The following is a 17,404-nucleotide window of genomic DNA, read 5'->3' as shown; positions in this document are numbered from 1 at the left end:
AGCTTCCTTCTCAGAGATTTAGTGTCATCCTTGTGCAGGGGCCATGCTAATCTTCTCTGTATCGTTCCAATTTTAATAAGTGTCAGAGGTCCGAAGACATGACAATTTTCATCCCAAAATTTTATTCTTTTTAAAGCCATCATTTTTAATCACTGACAAAGTTGTGGGTTTAGAGGTCATCACAATGGTATCTCGTTTTTAGAATAACCTTCACATCGTAAGCTGTTCTCTATTAATTTCAACAAGAAAATGTTGATTTATGGTAGTAAAACACCTCTGACAATACTTGTTTCAGGATCTCTTCAGTGAAATATTTTGAAATCAAACATTGACATCAAGTCTCGAACAAATAGACCGAGCCAATGCGCAGTGCTGCTTCGAAATCCCATGCTATTATCTCACAAGCATGTAGATCATATAGTTTTCTCATGTCGTAATATCCAAGTTAGGGGATTTGAGCGTTGCTACGGTTCAAAAGGCTTGAAAAAATATTGCAAAAGATTCTCACGAGTAATAAATTTATGAAGGTTTGGTAAATCTTGGGATAACAGCTCTGTATCTGTGTTGTTATAAGCTTTGCCCTTCAAAGCAGCGCCCCCGAAATGTTCAATTCAATACGTTTATGTGCCCATCAATGCGTTAATGTGCCCATCAATGCGCTAGGATTTAAAATGAAGAATGACGACGAGATTTCATTCTTGGCAAGGACGGATTAGTGCTCTTCGCTGTAATGCTATTAGATTTTGAACGCGCTGGTTTATAACATTACCCCAGTCTAGTTCTATGTGTGCTAATGGTATGGACGACTAATGAAATGTCTTTTCAAAGAATTTATAAAGTGGAGTAAAGTTCCATAAAACAACACTGAGATTGAAGACTGAAGACTGAAGACTGAAGACTGTGTTAAATGTCAAAAATTTCTCACTACTCTTGTATTGTCATGTTAAATATACATGCACGCAAAATGTAGGTGACGATAGCCTAGAAATAAGGTTCACATGAATCATACAAGTAGCAAACAAACAATGCAAATCAATGATAAACATGTCTTGATCCATGAATCTTTAAACAAATGTCAAGGCATTTCAACCCCATTCAATTTAGTTCTCCCAGTAAAACTCGAGCAATGGCAACTTTTGGAAGCTAAAAGAATATCGGTTGTTCAAAAGCGCGTCAGAAAGCTTACTATCAGGATGATGTGTGCCATCATTTCAAAGGCAAGAGTATAAATTGCAAAAAGTTTTTCATAAAAAGGGTTTCTTCTTCTTTTTCTGTATAAATTTATATTTTAAACATGTCTCTCCCCAAGGTTTTCTTCGATGTCTCTGCTGATGGTGCTCCTCTCGGTCGTATCGTCATGGAATTGAGATCTGATGTCGTCCCCAAGACTGCTGAGAACTTCCGTGCTCTCTGTACTGGTGAGAAGGGTTTCGGTTACAAGGGTTGTTCTTTCCACCGTGTTATCCCTGATTTCATGCTCCAAGGTGGTGATTTCACCAACCACAACGGTACCGGTGGTAAGTCCATCTATGGTAACAAGTTCGCCGATGAGAACTTCACTCTTAAGCACACTGGTCCCGGTGATTTGTCCATGGCTAACGCTGGTCCCAACACCAACGGTTCTCAATTCTTCATTACCACTATCAAGACTACTTGGTTAGATGGCAAGCACACCGTCTTCGGTAAGGTTATTGAAGGGTAAGTTAGCATTTTGAATGGAAATGCCAAGCAGACATACACGGGGGCTGATTACTAACACATTTGGTGTTTAGTTTGGATATCGTCAAGAAGATTGAATCTTACGGTACTGGTTCTGGTCGTACCACCAAGAAGATTATCATTGATAACTGTGGTCAACTCTAAACAACATGACATATCTTTTAATTATGAATGATATATAATAAATTATCTACATGTACTTGTACAAAGCAAAGTTTCCTAACATGATCGCTGCTAGAAGCGACTGAGAGTTATTAAAGGCTATCCTACCAGCAGCGTCTCTTTTGCCAAAGAAAAGATGGCAGCTATTGCTAGGCAATGGGCTGTCTAGGTGGCTGCACCCTTACATGACGTTATTCGTAAGCTTTTGAAACGTTATGTCTGAAACCGTCTACTGAAATGTGATAATCAACCTATACATTCAGACGTTGCTGTAGCTGCAAATTCTATTTTTGAATCCTGCACCGAGTTCGCGTCTCTAAACTGCATTTTTCTTTCTTTATATTCATCATGTCAACTATCAAAGGCGTTCTTATTGATTTGAGTGGCACGATTCATATCGACAAAAAGGTTATTCCCGGCGCAATTGAAGCCATTCAACGCCTCCAAGCTAGCAAAATACCTTTTAGGTATCAAAAAACAGCTTCTTTCAGCGAATCTTTATACCAAAATTGACCAATTCTGATAGATTCGCAACTAATACTACGAAAGTGTCATCAAAGCAGCTGGTGGATAAACTCACTACTTTGGGCTTTGATGTTGAGGAGAGAGATGTATTGCAAACCTGCTATATTCGACCGAGATGAAGAAGTAACCGATATTCTAGGTGTTTACTTCCTTATCAGCATGCCGCGATATGATTAAATCAAAGCAATTGAGGTATGTCATTTTGCAGGAATAATTCGTAGACGGAAGATTAATTGAACTGAATAGGCCCTTCTTGATTATGGAGGATGCTGCTATGGAAGAGTTTAAGGACATAGATGTAGCTGATCCCAATGCTGTTGTGGTTGGTTTGGCTCCATCGAAATTCAACTATGAGAAGGTATAACGATGACTTGATGGAGCCTGTCTCGAGTTGAAACAGATGCTATTACAGTTGAGCTTTGTACTCATAAATCGGCATGCGATAGTTGAATGAGGCATTTCGTTTGTTGTCTTCCAATCCTGGCACTGAATTGATTGCTGTTCACAAGGCGAGATACTTTGCTGATAAAGATGAGAAGTTGTCAATGGGCCCTGGCGGATTTGTTCAAGGTATATTACTCTGTTTGTTTGGTCTGTCAATATGCGATGCTGACAGTGATGTGATAGCTCTTGAATATGCATCAGGTGTTACAGCTAGTATCGTGGGCAAGCCCACCACTAATTTCTTCAGGCTGGCTCTCCAGCAAATGTAAGGTCGATCACTTTAGTGCATATCAATAGACTATTCACCTTTTTCTTTGCTACAGCAACATGGAAAGTACACCCGGGCAGGTTGCCATCATCGGTGATGATGTCTCCAATGATCTAGGGGGCGGTGCAAAGGAATTGGGCTTGCATCGATTTCTAGGTAAATGTTGATCCAATGTTTGCACTCGAAATGCACTCAAATGACACATGTCATACATCAAGTTCAAACAGGAAAATATCGCCCAGAAGACAGCAACCAAGATACTGATTTACACGTATTCAAATCAGTTGTCGAAGCCATTGACCATATCATTGCTCAGTATAATAAGGCCTAAAAAGGCAATCTAAGGGGATACAAAAGGTGCAAACCCGTGGTGGAATTTCAGGCAACAATAAATACTTTTCTTTTTTTTTTTTCTCCAACCATCTAATTTAATATCTCTTTTTCTACTATACGCACTATATATTAACGACTATACAGCAGTAATCACTATCCACCAGACAACCAAGCGATATAACAGTACAAGATAATGTCAGGTTTCGACCCACAAAAACGTCGTTCCATCATGAGTTCTTCACGTAATTCCTCACTCAGCAGCGTAAATCATGACATCTCCTCAGAACTCAAAGCAGGAGCTCGTGCCCAGGTTCAAGGGAAAATTGGCACCATCAGATTTGTAGGCACAACCAGCTTTCAAACTGGAAAATGGGTGGGTATTGAGCTAGACGAAGCTCAAGGCAAGAACAGTGGTGTCGTTCAGGGTAAACGTTACTTTGAATGCAAAACAAACCATGGTGTATTTGTCAGGCCAAGCCAAGTTAAGGTCATTACAATAGACGACGAACAAGAAGACGAGGAGGAGGAGGAGGAAGAGCAACAAGATGAAGAAAGCCTTTCTCCTTCACTCTCTGAACGTCGATTTGCACCTGCTCAGGACCCAAATTTAGCAGCCGCAAGAACAGTTCAACAGCATACACCGTCGAGTTCATCCACCTTGCTGCCTTCTCGCATCACATCTCCTTCCAGAATCAGTAGACTTCCTAATGCAAATAGCAGAAAGACAAATGTAGCTGGGCTTACTGCTAGCAGTCGAAAATCTGCTTCGCCTACTGCCAGTGTCACCAATGCAGCAAGAAAGAGCAAGGTTGCCACGCCTACCACACCCACTAGACCTCGTTCTAATACAAACTCACAAAAGGATGTCAAGGAGAATAAATTACAGCAATTGAGGCAGCAACAGCAGGAGAGACTCGCTCAGCTACAGCAGCAACAACAATTGCTACAGCAACAGCAAAAGAGGGAAGACGAAGAAGAAGCAGAATTGCATAGACAGTTGCAAGAGGAGGAGGAATTAGCTGGTAGAGATCAAGAAGAGCAAGACGCTTATGAGCTACAGCAGCAGCAACAGCAACAACAGCAGCAGCAGCAACAAGAAATGTCTGAATCAGAATCCATGAGCAGCATATCAGATCGAGGAGGGGTAGGCATGGTCTCCACTACATCCTCCACCGTTTTGCCTCAGAAACAACCACAACAACAACAGCAAAGCTATGGATCATTGGCTATCAACTTGCCTGTCAGCAAATCAGAACAAATGATCCCACTCAAAGAATACGAGGAACTTCGCCTGAAACTCAAGATTTTGGAGAGCAAACGCCAGGAGGATCGAGAGCGTTATCGCGAGCATGAGAAAGTCAAAGAAGAAGCAGAGCAGTTTTTGACTCTGAGAAATAAGCTACAAGACAAGATCTCCGAGTTGCAAAAGGAGCTGCGAGACACAAAGAGACAGCTCAAAGAATCTTCCGCTGAGCGAGAGGCGTATGAGAACAATTACAACGATGCTGTTGAATCGCTTGAAATGATGACACTGGACAAAGAAGTAGCAGAGGAGCGAGCAGAGCATTTACAGCAAGAAGTCAGCATTCTCAAGGATAAAATTGAGGAGATTAGTGTGGACCTTGACGTGTTAAAGAAGGAGGCTGATATCATCAACCGTGTACCTGATCGTGATGGAGATGAGAAGACGCCCTTAGAAGTGATTCAACTGGAGAGACACAATGAGCGACTCAAGGAGGCATTGATGAAGTAGGTTGATGTGCATTGTGGCTATACACGCAAATGGCTCAGATGTCAATGCGATTTTAGGTTAAGAGACGTAGCCAAAGTAAGAGAAGACGAGCTCAGCAACCGAATCAAAGACTTGGAGAAGGAGACGTACGAGCTGGAAGAAGTCAAAGGACAGTACGACAAAACTCGTGGCAAATTAGAAGATGCTGAATACACGATTGAAGAGCTCAAGCAGCGTCTTGATGATGCGTTGGGTGCTGAAGATCTCGTGGAGCAACTTACTGAGAAGAATCTGGCCTTGACTGAAAAGATGGATGAGATGCGCATGGTGATCGATGACTTGGAAGCGTTGAAGGAGCTAGCAGACGAGTTGGAAGAGAACCACATGGAAACTGAAAAGCAACTACAGGCCGAAATTGACCACAGAGACATGCTACTGCGCGAACAGGTGGAACGTCTTCGTTCTTGCGAAGAGACAAATGCAGATTATGAAGCAACTATCCAGCAGTTCAGAGAGCTGGTGACCACTTTGCAGAACGATTTGGAGCAGCTTCGACACAAGGAAGTGAGCCAACAATCCGAGAAACGAACACTCAGTAGTCAGTCTCAAGCCATGATGTCGCTCAACATGCAGCTACAATCCACCGTCATGAAAGCCCAAGCTAAATCCATTGACCTCGAGCTGCGTAAGCTGGACGCAGCGCAGGCCAATGATCGCCTCAGTTACATTCAGCCCTATCTCCCAGATTCATTCTTCAAGACTGAAAATGACGCTATATCATGCGTATTGCTGTACAAGCGTCTGGTATTCAAGGCAGAATTGATCATCAAGCATTTGGATCAGAATCATCCCATCAGCGAAAAGATCATGGATACTGTGCCTGAGAGTCTTGTGGCTGTTTGCGAGATGAGGCAGCGCGCTGGTTGGTTGAGCGATCTGGGCAAACGATTTGTTACGTTCGTCATCAACTGCAATCCCTTAACATTCATCAAGATGGGCCAGGTATACCATGATTTGGTGGGCACTGAAAGAAGATTGACGGGAATTGTGGATCTATTGCGCACAGATGAGATCAACGAGACGGAATGCGTGGTGGAATTGCAGCGAATGATTGCTCAATTGGAACATTTGAGTGAAATTCACTTGGCGCAAAGTGAGGCAAACCATGTGGATCAGTTCTTTGGTTTGACGAGAGCTTTGGATTTGAATGCTGATAGAATGACAGTCGAGTTGACCTATGTCAAGCAAGCTGTGGATCATGCGGCTCAAAATGAGAGTAAGTAGTCGTTGTTTAGCGTGGACATCGGAAACTGATACAGCTGTAACTAGATATCAATATCATTGAGGGAAGAGAGAGGCTCGACTATGACTATCTGGAGCCTTTAGGCAGGCTGATTGTGCAAGCTAAAAATAGCAAGATTTTGGCAAAGTAAGTCTAGACAAGCTGTTGTGATAACAGACAAATGAACGCCCCTGTGTATCTAGAAAACTATTGCGACAATTAGAGGACCTCTCTGAACAAGCACTCACTTTAAAGTCTGAGTATCTGCATCGATTCAAAATGTTGTACGCCATCAGTTCAAAGTTGAGCAAATTCTGTTACGAAACGTACAAGCAGATATCAGTCTATGTGGATGCCAAAGTGAGCAGCAAGGAGGAAATTAGTCTAGGCATCATACAGCAGATTGTATACAGCAAGGCTGACGAAATACTCGAAATCGCCGAGAGCACCATGTGGGAAGCATGTCTCAAAACGTTGAAGTCATTGACAAACGAGCTGGGCACTACATTCGAGCGTATTTCCAACGAAAACAAGACAGAAAAAAGTAAGTAGAATGATAGTGTGTGCAATACCAGGTGCCAACATATGATCCTAGTTGCCACTGGCGTCGCTCCGTGGGTCCAAAGAGCCTCTGACATGAAGGCAGAAGTAGTAATGAACCATGATATGGAGCGCAAATTACAACAACATTGTGATGAGATTGTGAAACTGATCAAGGATGTGAAATTCAAGGTAAAGTCGGGAATCCCACATGCAGGGTAGCACAGGCACTTCGTAACACATGTACAGGACCAAGCGCTGCAGGAATCCAGTGTAAAGATCGAACTGCTTGAAAAGAGAATGGAGACAGTAAAGAAACAAGCCGATCAAGCACTGGAAGAGACCTTGGCAAAGACACAGGCACAAGAAAAGATGTACACAGAAGCAGTCGAGAATCTTCAAGCAGAATACGATGCATTGGAGCAGGAGAATATACAACTCAAAAAGAATGCAGCCAAGAAAGAGGAAAAGAGATTATCAGCACCTAAAAAGGCAGAATTCGATATGATGGAAGAACCCTCATCAAATGTGGAAATGGCCAATACCAATATTCACGAAATGACCAGCCAAGTGGAATCCTTGAAAGCTGCTATTCGCTACCTGAGAGCAGAGAATGCCCATCTCAAGAGTTCGGATATTATTCGATCACTCCACTTGCAAGACGAATACAAGCAAAAGAAGCCTGTAGAGCCACAAGTGCAAGCCATGATGCGATCCTTTGCTCTCGAGACACGCATGCTGGTCAAGGATATGCGTACAGCGAGTGCAACACCCAAAGTCATTCAATTATCCGCTGATCGTAGGGGCGGTAAATGGCAAAGCGAGAAGCGATTACCAGACTATCAATACCAAACACAACAATCTGTGTTGTATACCCTGAAGCAACGATGTGATCAATTAAAGGACAAGATGGATAAAGTGCGAGTAGATCAACATCAGCACCAAGCACCAGTGTCGCACATCAACCCCAATGCGCTGGTCAAGGTAAGATTTCATACAGATCTTCATATGTATATCTGATCTAATCTCATATTCAATAGTCAACCAAGAATTTAAAATCATTGGCCAAGTTGCAGCTGCCCTTGAATGGAACACAACTGAGCAACCAAAACAGATGCGTCCAATTGAGCAGCCTTTTGGAATTTGAAAAGATCCATAGTATCTTTGTCAGATAACTCAACGTTTTACCAATAAAATATATTTTTTGTCTCAAGTATACATCGATCGTGTCCAGCATAGAATTTTATGATCTGAAGAGGAGTGAGGATGCGTTGAATTCAGAGGTTTCAAAGGTATTATGTATAAGTGTTTAATATGGAATTTTTTTTTTTTTTTTATTTTGTAAAAAAAAAAAAACTTTTAAGTGAAATAATTATGCAGAAAAATAAAAGAGTAAAACGTTAACGAAGAGAAAATTAGAAACAAAAAATGAAAGGGATAATTGAGTTGGTTTGTATAAGAGAATGGATAAATTATCTTGATAAAAGTTGTTTCTTTTTGATATGAAATAATGCTTTGATAGTAAGAAAATGATTTAGGCAAATGCAGCAACAGTAGATGTTTGAAGATCACTGATAGAAGCATGGAAGCCTTCACTTTCAACCTTTTGAGCACGAACATGTTTCAAAAATTCTTCAAACAAGTACTGAGTATCTTGGGGACCACCCTTAGCCTCAGGATGGAATTGGACAGAGAAGATGGGCTTGGTTTCATGTTGAATACCTTCGTTGGAACCATCATTGGCATTGACAAACAAACGCTTCCAGCTCTTGGGCATGCAAGTGTCATTCAAGGCATAACCATGGTTTTGAGAGGTAATGTAGCAGAGACCGGTATCAACGTTGAGAGCAGGTTGATTATGACCACGGTTACCGAAAGGCAACTTGTAGACTTGGAGACCAGCGGCCATTCCGAGCAAAAGGTTACCCATGCAGATGCCAAAGATAGGCTTCTTCAAGTGGTCAATGGCAACCTTGAGGTTCTTGATGGTCTCAACACAAGCAACAGGAGAGCCAGGACCGTTGGAGACGAAGACACCATCGAACTGATCAGCGACAGCGTTGAAATCGTAGTTGTAAGGTAGCACAGTGACACAAGCACCACGGCTGGCAAGACAACGGAGAATGTTTTGTTTGACACCACAATCAATGACGGCAATCTTGAGCTCACCCTTGGGGTTGTAAGTAACAGGGACCTTGGTGGAAACCTTGGCAACCAAATTCTCGTCATTGGGGTTGGGGAATTGGAGGGCACTAATGTTATCGACAGTAGATTCATCACCAACGCAGATTTGAGCCAAAGTGGAGCCTTGATCACGCAAAAGTTGAGTCAAAGCACGAGTATCGACACCGCTGATGGCGGGGACATTGTGGCGCACACACCATTCGCTCAAGGACTCGACAGCAGTCCAATGAGAGTATTCAGTGGCATAATCATTGACAATGATACCTTGAACTTGGATGCCATCGGATTCAAAGTACTTGTAGAGACCAAATTCGTCCTTATCTTGACCAGGAACACCATAGTTACCAATCAAGGGTTGAGTGAAAACCAAGATTTGGCCAGTGTAAGAGGGATCAGTCATTGATTCGGGATAGCCGACAAGAGATGTGGTAAAGACAGCTTCACCAAAAGTGTTGACAGGAGCGCCAAAGGAGGTACCGTGGAAGATTTGACCAGTCTTCAACTTGAGAGAGGCAGGAAGAGTGTTGTCGATAACGTTGTTGGACATGTTGAGAATAATTGAATTGAATGTATAGAATAATTAGAGATTTCTTGATAGTTTTAAGAATTATTTTCTTATATGAGTTAATTAATTAAATAGATTGATTGAATGTTGTTTAGATAGAGTTGGTGGTTAATTTAGAGATTCACTGAGGATTTCCAAACTGATAGTGGTCGGTAAAATCAGCATTGAATCAACATTCCCAATTGACATTCAACTTACTTTGATCGCAAATATAATCGGCTGAGCACTTTTCGTAAGCGTGAATATACATAAAGTTACGTCTTGTAAAGAACGGTAAAGGTAATTGCCTATGCTATGTTGATAATTGATAGTAGAGGCTTTGTTAAAAAAGAGGATTTTTTTGACAAAGAAGAAGAAGAAAAAGAAGAGAAAAAATCTGGGGCAAAAGTGAAAGATGTAGATCTAATATACCCCTAAATAGTGACTCGCCATTATACAAGATGTGTCATACTTGCAAACACTGCCTTGAAACTAATTCCTCTTCCGAATTGCTTGATTGGATATGGAGTTCAAGATAAGCGAGGCTTTCAGGTACAAATTTTTCTAAACCAATCATGATGGGATGCCATCCTACAAACAAGGAATGCAATGTTACTTGTTGTACGAGTAGAGCTGGAATTCAGAGTTGGACAAAGGTTTAATGATGAAAAAAAAAGAGAGCCAACATCTTGTTTTCATCATGCTGTCATTCTGATCAATCCATGATATATCCGGATGGTATGCCATCAACGGATGTGTTGTTTTGGATGTTGATAAGAAAAGCTGGATGAAAAATGAAATGCATTGGTTCTCAGATGTACCAAATAAGATTGTCTTTTTCCAGTTAGCGCCATGCTATTCCAGAGATACCAGATAGAATTGAGATGTGGAGATATAAAATACAAGAGATCAAATGTGTCAATGAAAAGCATCTCGAATCAATTGAGCGAGTTTTCCAGCTTGGTTTGTGTAAATCCCAATTTTTATGTAAAATTAAATAATACTACAGACAAATGAATCGGGTAAAACTTCATGCCATGTGGACCATTATAGTCTAAAAGTCTAATCTGGACTACATTGTTAGTCATATTCATTTTGTTTGACAATCAAAAATCAACAAGTCACCGAAAAAAAAAAATGAGATGGATCTATTTTTCATGTGCTAAATGATTCCCAATTCGGCAAACTATTGCCGGGAAGGAGCAAGTATTCATATATAAAGCCTGTCCAAAATATCTAAAGATGAAAGAAAAAGTCATTTTTGTTGATAATGATAACATTTCAGTCCATTTATTTAGTTGATCTTCCATATAAAAGCAATCAGTTTGATCGCAGACTCTTTCACCGTGCAGTCAAGAATCCAAACACTAGTTTCCTTTACCCCACACTCTTTCCAATTCATGAAAAGGAGCTAAAACATATACGAAATTTATTTTACCCCTGAGTCGGAGACTGAAACTTGATCCACCTGTCAGATACAGCACAGATGAATATTTTGTATACATCAGTTACTATTAGTAAATGCTATTCGAGGTACATGCCATCAGTTTTTTGAAATGATCGATGCCTATGCGTTACATTGAGGCGATATAACACAGAAAAAATGAAGAGCATCGACTGGTTCAGCTTAGATTGAGGATCTCGTTTGGAGTTTCAACTGTTGATCTAATCCAATAAGGCTGTTTACGGCTACTGCTGATTCAAGAAACCCAGATCTTCTTCCAATTTACGAAGTCTTAAATAATGGAAGGTGGAAAGCCAAGAGAAAGCGGATCAAGACACTCTACAGCTGGCAACTAGACATTTGAAGCGTCAGCTTCCCTCCGCTTGGTGCCTCAGAATATTAATGATTAAAGATTGAGTAATTCTCCAATCTTGCACGAGAACCCACCATATCTGTGAGTCTGACTCTTATGCGATGCTCCACATTCATACACAGAGAAATAGTTTGTACACGGGCAGACAGTGTACTGGCATTACCTCTTAATACTCAAAGATATGCAGAACACAGCGAAATTTGGATACACTTCAGTCGTGTTTTCTCGCGTTTAAAGCCGTTTTAGACTGCCGGATTAGCGCCAAACGATTGCTCTCACCTAGCATTTACTTCCTGACACCTTTGCTCAACTTTTTGGTGACCAAAAAATCATGGCCAAAATTCGACCAAAAAGCATGAGGTATCCCTCATGGTTTTTAACAAAAATCAAACGATCTTGTTTTTCACGCTGAAAATGAAGACTTTTACTATGGTATGTATTGAATCAAAATGTTTCTATCGATCTAACACAACTTCTGAAATCATCTTTGTGTGACCTTGATATGTAAAATCTCGACTTTTTGGCCAGAAACCTCTTTTCATATTTTCATAAATTACTCAATAAGTTTATTCAAAACATTCATCTTAGTTGGTACCATTGGATGCGCCTTGCAAAGTACTTCAAGAAAGCCTAAGAGTGCATGGGACAATTAGGACAATTTATATAGTCGGTTCTCAAGAAATAGATCAATCAAGTCGAAATTAAGCAAAAGCTATCCAATCTATTGCAGAGGTTGAGCGGAGATAGAATTGATTTTGGTTGGCTGGCAAGTCTTGAAAACGACATCGTATCAGGCGCAGAAATAGTGGATGGTTTCCTCAACGTTATTATTCTTACCATCACCAGGCATCCCATCGAGAAGACAAGAAAGCTCAATACACTGCGTAGAAAAGCTGGTATCTTTTGCTTGCAAAGTGCGCCCATACAATATCTACCGATTTTTAGAAGGCTAATGTGATACTCTATTTTATTTCTTTTCATCCACATTGGCCAGTCGAAGACCATATTCATTCAATTGAGCCGTTGTCACTTCAGAGGGACTATTCACGACAAAGTCTTTACCACCAGCAGCTTTGGGGAAAGCAATGACATCTCTGATGGAGGCAGATTCGCACAGAATAGCCATCAGTCGATCAAAGCCTAAAGCAATGCCACCATGAGGAGGACATCCACCGCCCAGGGCATCAATTAAATGATCAAATCGCTTGTACTCGTGCTTTTCCAATTGCAACACCTTTTCCAGGATGAATGTTTGCATCACTGGTGAATGAATACGAATCGAGCCGCCTCCAATCTCCATACCATTCAACACCAAGTCGTAATGCTGGCCTCTGACTTTCTCGGGTTCAGTAGCCAACAACGGGATATCTTCGTCGTAAGGTGCAGTAAAGGGATGGTGTGTTGCTTGCCATGCGCGGATACCCTGCTCATCCGGTGTAAACAAGGGGAAAGATTCAACCCACAAGAACTTGAACTTTTCGTTTTGATCCAATGTCAAAAGCCCCTTCTTTTGCATCAAATCAGAGACGAGAAGACGGACGCGGCCCATGGTTGTGTTGCCACCGTAAAGATAGCTGGGACGTTTATGCACCAAGACTAAATCCCCTTGCTCAATATCGAGTGACTGATTGAGTTGCTCAAGTTGTTTGGATTGCGCAATGTGCTGTGAGTGGCGTAATGAGTTGCATTTAGACGACCAAGAGTGGATATTGTTTTCGTTGATCTTGACAAATGCAAAATTCTTGTCGTCAGTTAGATCCAATACCTTTTGCATGGCTTTCAAATCACCACCAGTTAGGGCGGATCCCTTCTTGACAACCATACAATCAATCGCGTCATCGCCTGCAACATCCTTTGCATAGGATCCAATGTCATTGATTTTCATGTCGAATCGGATGTCTGGTTTGTCAGAGCCGTACTATACAAGGCCGATGAGTGAGCTGTGTGTTGCAAGTTGGATTATACGCATGTGCGCTTACCTTGGACATGGCCTCATTGTATGTCATGTGAGGGAAGTGCTCTTTGGTCAACTTTTTGCCTAATGCCTTGTCCCAGATAGACGTTACCATGCCTTCAATAATCTGCTGAATATCCTTGATCTTAATAAACGACATTTCCAGATCGATTTGAGTGAATTCAGGCTGACGATCAGCTCTCAAATCTTCATCTCTAAAGCATCGAGCAATCTGAAAGTAGCGATCAAAACCAGCGGCCATTAACATTTGCTTGTGCTGTTGAGGACTTTGTGGTAGTGCGTAAAAGGCACCTCTCTTTCTGGTAGGTACGATGAACTCACGAGCACCTTCTGGTGTGGATTTAAACAGTGTGGGCGTCTCAATTTCAGTGAATCCATTCTCTGTAAGATAGTTTCTCACCGTGTTTGCTGTCAATGATCGAAGGCGAATGTTGTGCTGCAACTCTTGTCTACGCAAATCCAAATAACGATAGCGAAGTCGAACCTCTTCATTTGGTAATTGAGCTTGATTTGGCCAGAAGGGCAGGGAGGGTGTAGCTGGATTCAAGCAGTAGATTTTGGTGATCTCAACTTCGATATCGCCAGCAGCTTGTGTCTTATTGGCCATGCCCTCAGGCCTCTTCTTCACAACTCCTTCTACACAAACCACACTTTCAGCTGATAATGATTGGATTTGTGATTTAAGATGGTCATCATTGGAATTTCTATAAACAAGCTGTGTAACACCTGAATGATCTCTTAGTGGCAAAAAGATCAGATCTTGAGACATATCTCTAACGACAATCACATCATTATTAAATAAGCCAACAATCACCATTATCTCATGAGTTACCTTGACGATTGAGCCCAACCACACAGTACAACCTTCTCGCCTTCATTGGAAGCACGCAGTTCTCCACAATAATGCGTGCGTCCGGGATATTCACCTTGAATAGAGTAATGTCAATGCTGAAAAAAGGTGCTTCTCATGAACCACATACCATGGTATCGCTCGCTGTCTTTGTAGCCATGTAAATATTGCTCTTTGGCTACAGTGGTAGTGGCAATTTTTCTAGTTTGACAAGCTGCAGTTGCTCTTGTCAGATGGAATGCTGTAGATCTCTGTACTTGTCGTAGCAATGAAGCTCGACTGGCTAGTAAAACCACTCTACCGAATCTAGACGTCATTTGTGTATATAAAGTTCTTTTAGATGCTATTTGGTATTAATAGAAAAAGGATAAAATAGACAGCTCTGGGGGCATGAATGACAAGATTTACCAGTTTCGACAGGGCGCCTGTGACTAATTTACTGCTTGGTTGTTGATGTGGTGCTTTGAACCCCGGTTTAGCAGCGTATGTCCACATAATGGAGCATGAAGATGTACAATAGAACACTTGATATAGACACACGTTGGATTGGAAAATCAAGCTTTCTTTATTTTGTTATTTACAGGATGATTTGAATGAGAATAGTAATAAATAGATTCTTTTATATGTAGTTGGTGCATGGTTTACATTTCCTTGCCATCAGCATTGCCAACGACAACTTCAGCAGGCTTCAAGTTGGTGTTGGTGCGAGTGTGTCTCAGCATGCCTTCTTCTTCCTCTGCGAACTTCTCACCACGAATGACATGGCCACTGTAGCCAGACTCCTTGGGAACTTCTTTACCTAATAGACGATCAACCTCAGTCTTGGCAGTAGATAAACCTTCAGAGACCTTGTCTTCAGCCCAATGGAGATCCTTGTCAGCAGTCGTCTTTACAGTCTCGAGGCCACTCTTGATCTGTTCAGTACCCTTTTGATACCAGCTCTTGGCAGTTTCCTCAGTCTGATCCTTCCACTTTTCAGCATTGGAGGAGACTTCGTTGTGCAAATCCTTCAAGTTGCTGGAAGCACGGTTCTTTTCAGCCTCAAGACGACCAGATGCAGTGCGCTTCAACTCATCAGCCTTACGTTGTGTTTCGGAGGTAGCTCTGCTTGTTTCACGCTTCAGCTTATCAGAGACATTGGAGGCAGTGTTAGCAGCACTATCATAGGCAGATTGGGCATCGTCCTTGACTTGGGACTTGAGGTTGTTCCATTTGCTTTCGACACGATTGGCTTCTTGATCAGCCTTATGAGAGAGATTATCAGCAGTGCTGCTAGCATCGCGCTTGAGACGGTTGGCTTCAGCAGATGCTTTATCCTTAGCGTCTTGATAGGCTTCAGAGGCATCCTTCTTTACGTCATGAGCAGAAAGACCGACCTTGGACTTGACGTCTTCCCAACCTTCTTCCAAACGTTCTTCCACCTTTTGTTCAACGTCCTTGGCTTGGCCAAAGAGACTAGACCAGAAAGAGTTGGAGTTCTCTTGAGCAACAGGAACACCACCGTTATCGCGAACGTGCTTCTCATCCCAAACACCTCTGACTTTCTCAGTGTCTTTGCCAACAAGAGTGCTGGTATCGTGGACATTCTTTTCAGCATAGTTTTCTAAGCGCGTTTCCCATCCAGGCTTGGTCTTGTCAAAGTTGTGCTTCTCGTGCACCATGGGGTTGCCGTGGTCAGTAGAAGCAGTGTCGTAGACTCTCTTCTCGGGTTGGCCATAAGGGACAGAAGGAGTGCTGCTGTGAGTAGTTGACTTGGGAGGAGCCGCTTCATTGGAGGCACCACTACCACCTACGAGACTAGACCAGAAGCCCTTGGATTTCTCCTCGGTAGGATGTTCTTGGCTGTTCTTGTCGTCCCAGACCTTCTTGACCTTGTCGGTATCCTTACCAACGAGGCTAGAGGTATCACGCACATTCTCCTTTGCGTGATGTTCCAAACCACGTTCATAACTAGACTTGGTCTTATCAGCAGAGACCTTTTCATTTACCATGGGGTTGTGGTCCACGTTGTTACCAGAAGAAGCAGAGGTCTTTGCATTCTTGAACTTGTCGGCAGCCTTGAAAGCAGCTTCATTTGCGTCTTGCTTCCATTCGTTGGCCTTGGAAGAGACCTTGTCAGCAGCTTGGTTGTATTTGTGAGACAAGACGTCTTCGGGTGTGCGGTCGCCTTCCTTCAAATGGTGTTCTTGACGAAACTTGTCGACTTCAGAGGCGAGTTCACTGGATTCCTTCTTGAATGTGTTGGCAACGTGTTCGCCTTCCTTCTTGACAGAAGAAGTAGCACTTTGGTAGGCATCTTGAGCAGCTTGACCAGCCAAATTGGCAGATTTCTTGATGTGTTTACCAGCGGCATTGAGTTCATCAACAGCACCATGGGCCTCAGGCTCTGCGTCCTTGGTTACCTTGTTACCCAGTTGAGTCACGTTCTTTTTAGTTCTTTCATAGGGATCTGAATCACCGTTATAGAATTCTGAAACAAGTATTAGAAATCTGAAATTGTTTGCATGAATGTGATGGCTACTTACTCTTTTCATCGACTGTACGTTTGTAGTATGCAAAACCAGCAGCAGCAACGACAAGCGTTGCCACTAGACCTTTGTTGACACCACCTCGACGCACTGGTTGGCGGTATTGCGATGACATGAGACGTCTGGTGTTCATCATCATGAGGGCAGATTGGCGTCTCATCAAAGGAGATGCCTTATTGAGGTTGAATTGATTCATGGTTTTGTGTGGAGATGGGAGAGGATACAATGTATTACAAGTAGAGAAAAAGAAGAGAGAAAAATAGAAGGCATCTGTCAACAGTGCAGTGCTTTATATATTCTTACCAAATCTTGTCTTATTATGCCATTTGCATGTGTGGTAATATTCTACATAAATGACTGTATCATGACCTCATTTGACAACAATTTTATACAATGATTCGGATAAATTCACACAATTCAGACACACACACACACACACACACACTGAGAGAGATGACTTTACAGTGTTTTAATTGTTTCTATATATAAGTCTTCCATCAT

General features: G+C 42.0%; 6 protein-coding genes across 6 annotated transcripts; 3 read left to right on the top strand and 3 right to left on the bottom strand.

The window, feature by feature from the left end:
* Positions 1-1,294: 1,294 nt before the first annotated feature.
* RPS19A_2 (Protein component of the small (40S) ribosomal subunit) lies at positions 1,295-1,863 on the top strand (the record flags this gene model as incomplete). Its single annotated transcript, XM_064828798.1, has 2 exons — positions 1,295-1,698; positions 1,773-1,863. The coding sequence occupies 2 exons, from the start codon at positions 1,295-1,297 to the stop codon at positions 1,861-1,863; spliced, it is 495 nt and encodes a 164-aa protein (XP_064686000.1).
* A 366-nt stretch (positions 1,864-2,229) lies between these two features.
* Positions 2,230-3,449, top strand: ATC70_009568 (Cation_ATPase_N domain-containing protein; the record flags this gene model as incomplete). Its single annotated transcript, XM_064828797.1, has 8 exons — positions 2,230-2,348; positions 2,408-2,492; positions 2,546-2,598; positions 2,653-2,764; positions 2,853-2,976; positions 3,034-3,115; positions 3,174-3,274; positions 3,337-3,449. 8 exons carry the CDS (start codon positions 2,230-2,232, stop codon positions 3,447-3,449), a joined length of 789 nt encoding a protein of 262 aa, XP_064685999.1.
* Positions 3,450-3,680: 231 nt separating this feature from the next.
* On the top strand, positions 3,681-8,180 carry sgf73 (SAGA complex subunit Sgf73; the record flags this gene model as incomplete). The annotated part of the gene is made up of 7 exons (XM_064828796.1): positions 3,681-5,200; positions 5,261-6,459; positions 6,513-6,612; positions 6,669-7,009; positions 7,061-7,197; positions 7,255-7,989; positions 8,046-8,180. 7 exons carry the CDS (start codon positions 3,681-3,683, stop codon positions 8,178-8,180), a joined length of 4,167 nt encoding a protein of 1,388 aa, XP_064685998.1.
* Positions 8,181-8,539: 359 nt separating this feature from the next.
* On the bottom strand, positions 8,540-9,736 carry ATC70_009566 (uncharacterized protein; the record flags this gene model as incomplete). The annotated part of the gene is made up of 1 exon (XM_064828795.1): positions 8,540-9,736. One exon carries the CDS (start codon positions 9,734-9,736, stop codon positions 8,540-8,542), a length of 1,197 nt encoding a protein of 398 aa, XP_064685997.1.
* A 2,781-nt stretch (positions 9,737-12,517) lies between these two features.
* On the bottom strand, positions 12,518-14,692 carry ATC70_009565 (uncharacterized protein; the record flags this gene model as incomplete). Its single annotated transcript, XM_064828794.1, has 4 exons — positions 12,518-13,468; positions 13,530-14,298; positions 14,358-14,451; positions 14,506-14,692. 4 exons carry the CDS (start codon positions 14,690-14,692, stop codon positions 12,518-12,520), a joined length of 2,001 nt encoding a protein of 666 aa, XP_064685996.1.
* Positions 14,693-15,016: 324 nt separating this feature from the next.
* On the bottom strand, positions 15,017-17,099 carry CPP1_1 (tyrosine/serine/threonine protein phosphatase; the record flags this gene model as incomplete). The annotated part of the gene is made up of 2 exons (XM_064828793.1): positions 15,017-16,845; positions 16,901-17,099. 2 exons carry the CDS (start codon positions 17,097-17,099, stop codon positions 15,017-15,019), a joined length of 2,028 nt encoding a protein of 675 aa, XP_064685995.1.
* Positions 17,100-17,404: the final 305 nt, after the last annotated feature.

This window comes from Mucor velutinosus (assembly GCF_035048745.1).
Source record: "Mucor velutinosus strain NIH1002 chromosome Unknown tig00001563, whole genome shotgun sequence".
NCBI lineage: Eukaryota > Fungi > Mucoromycota > Mucoromycetes > Mucorales > Mucoraceae > Mucor > Mucor velutinosus.
The sequence above is the reverse complement of the archived record's forward strand: the minus strand, read 5'-3'. Positions and strand labels throughout refer to the sequence as shown.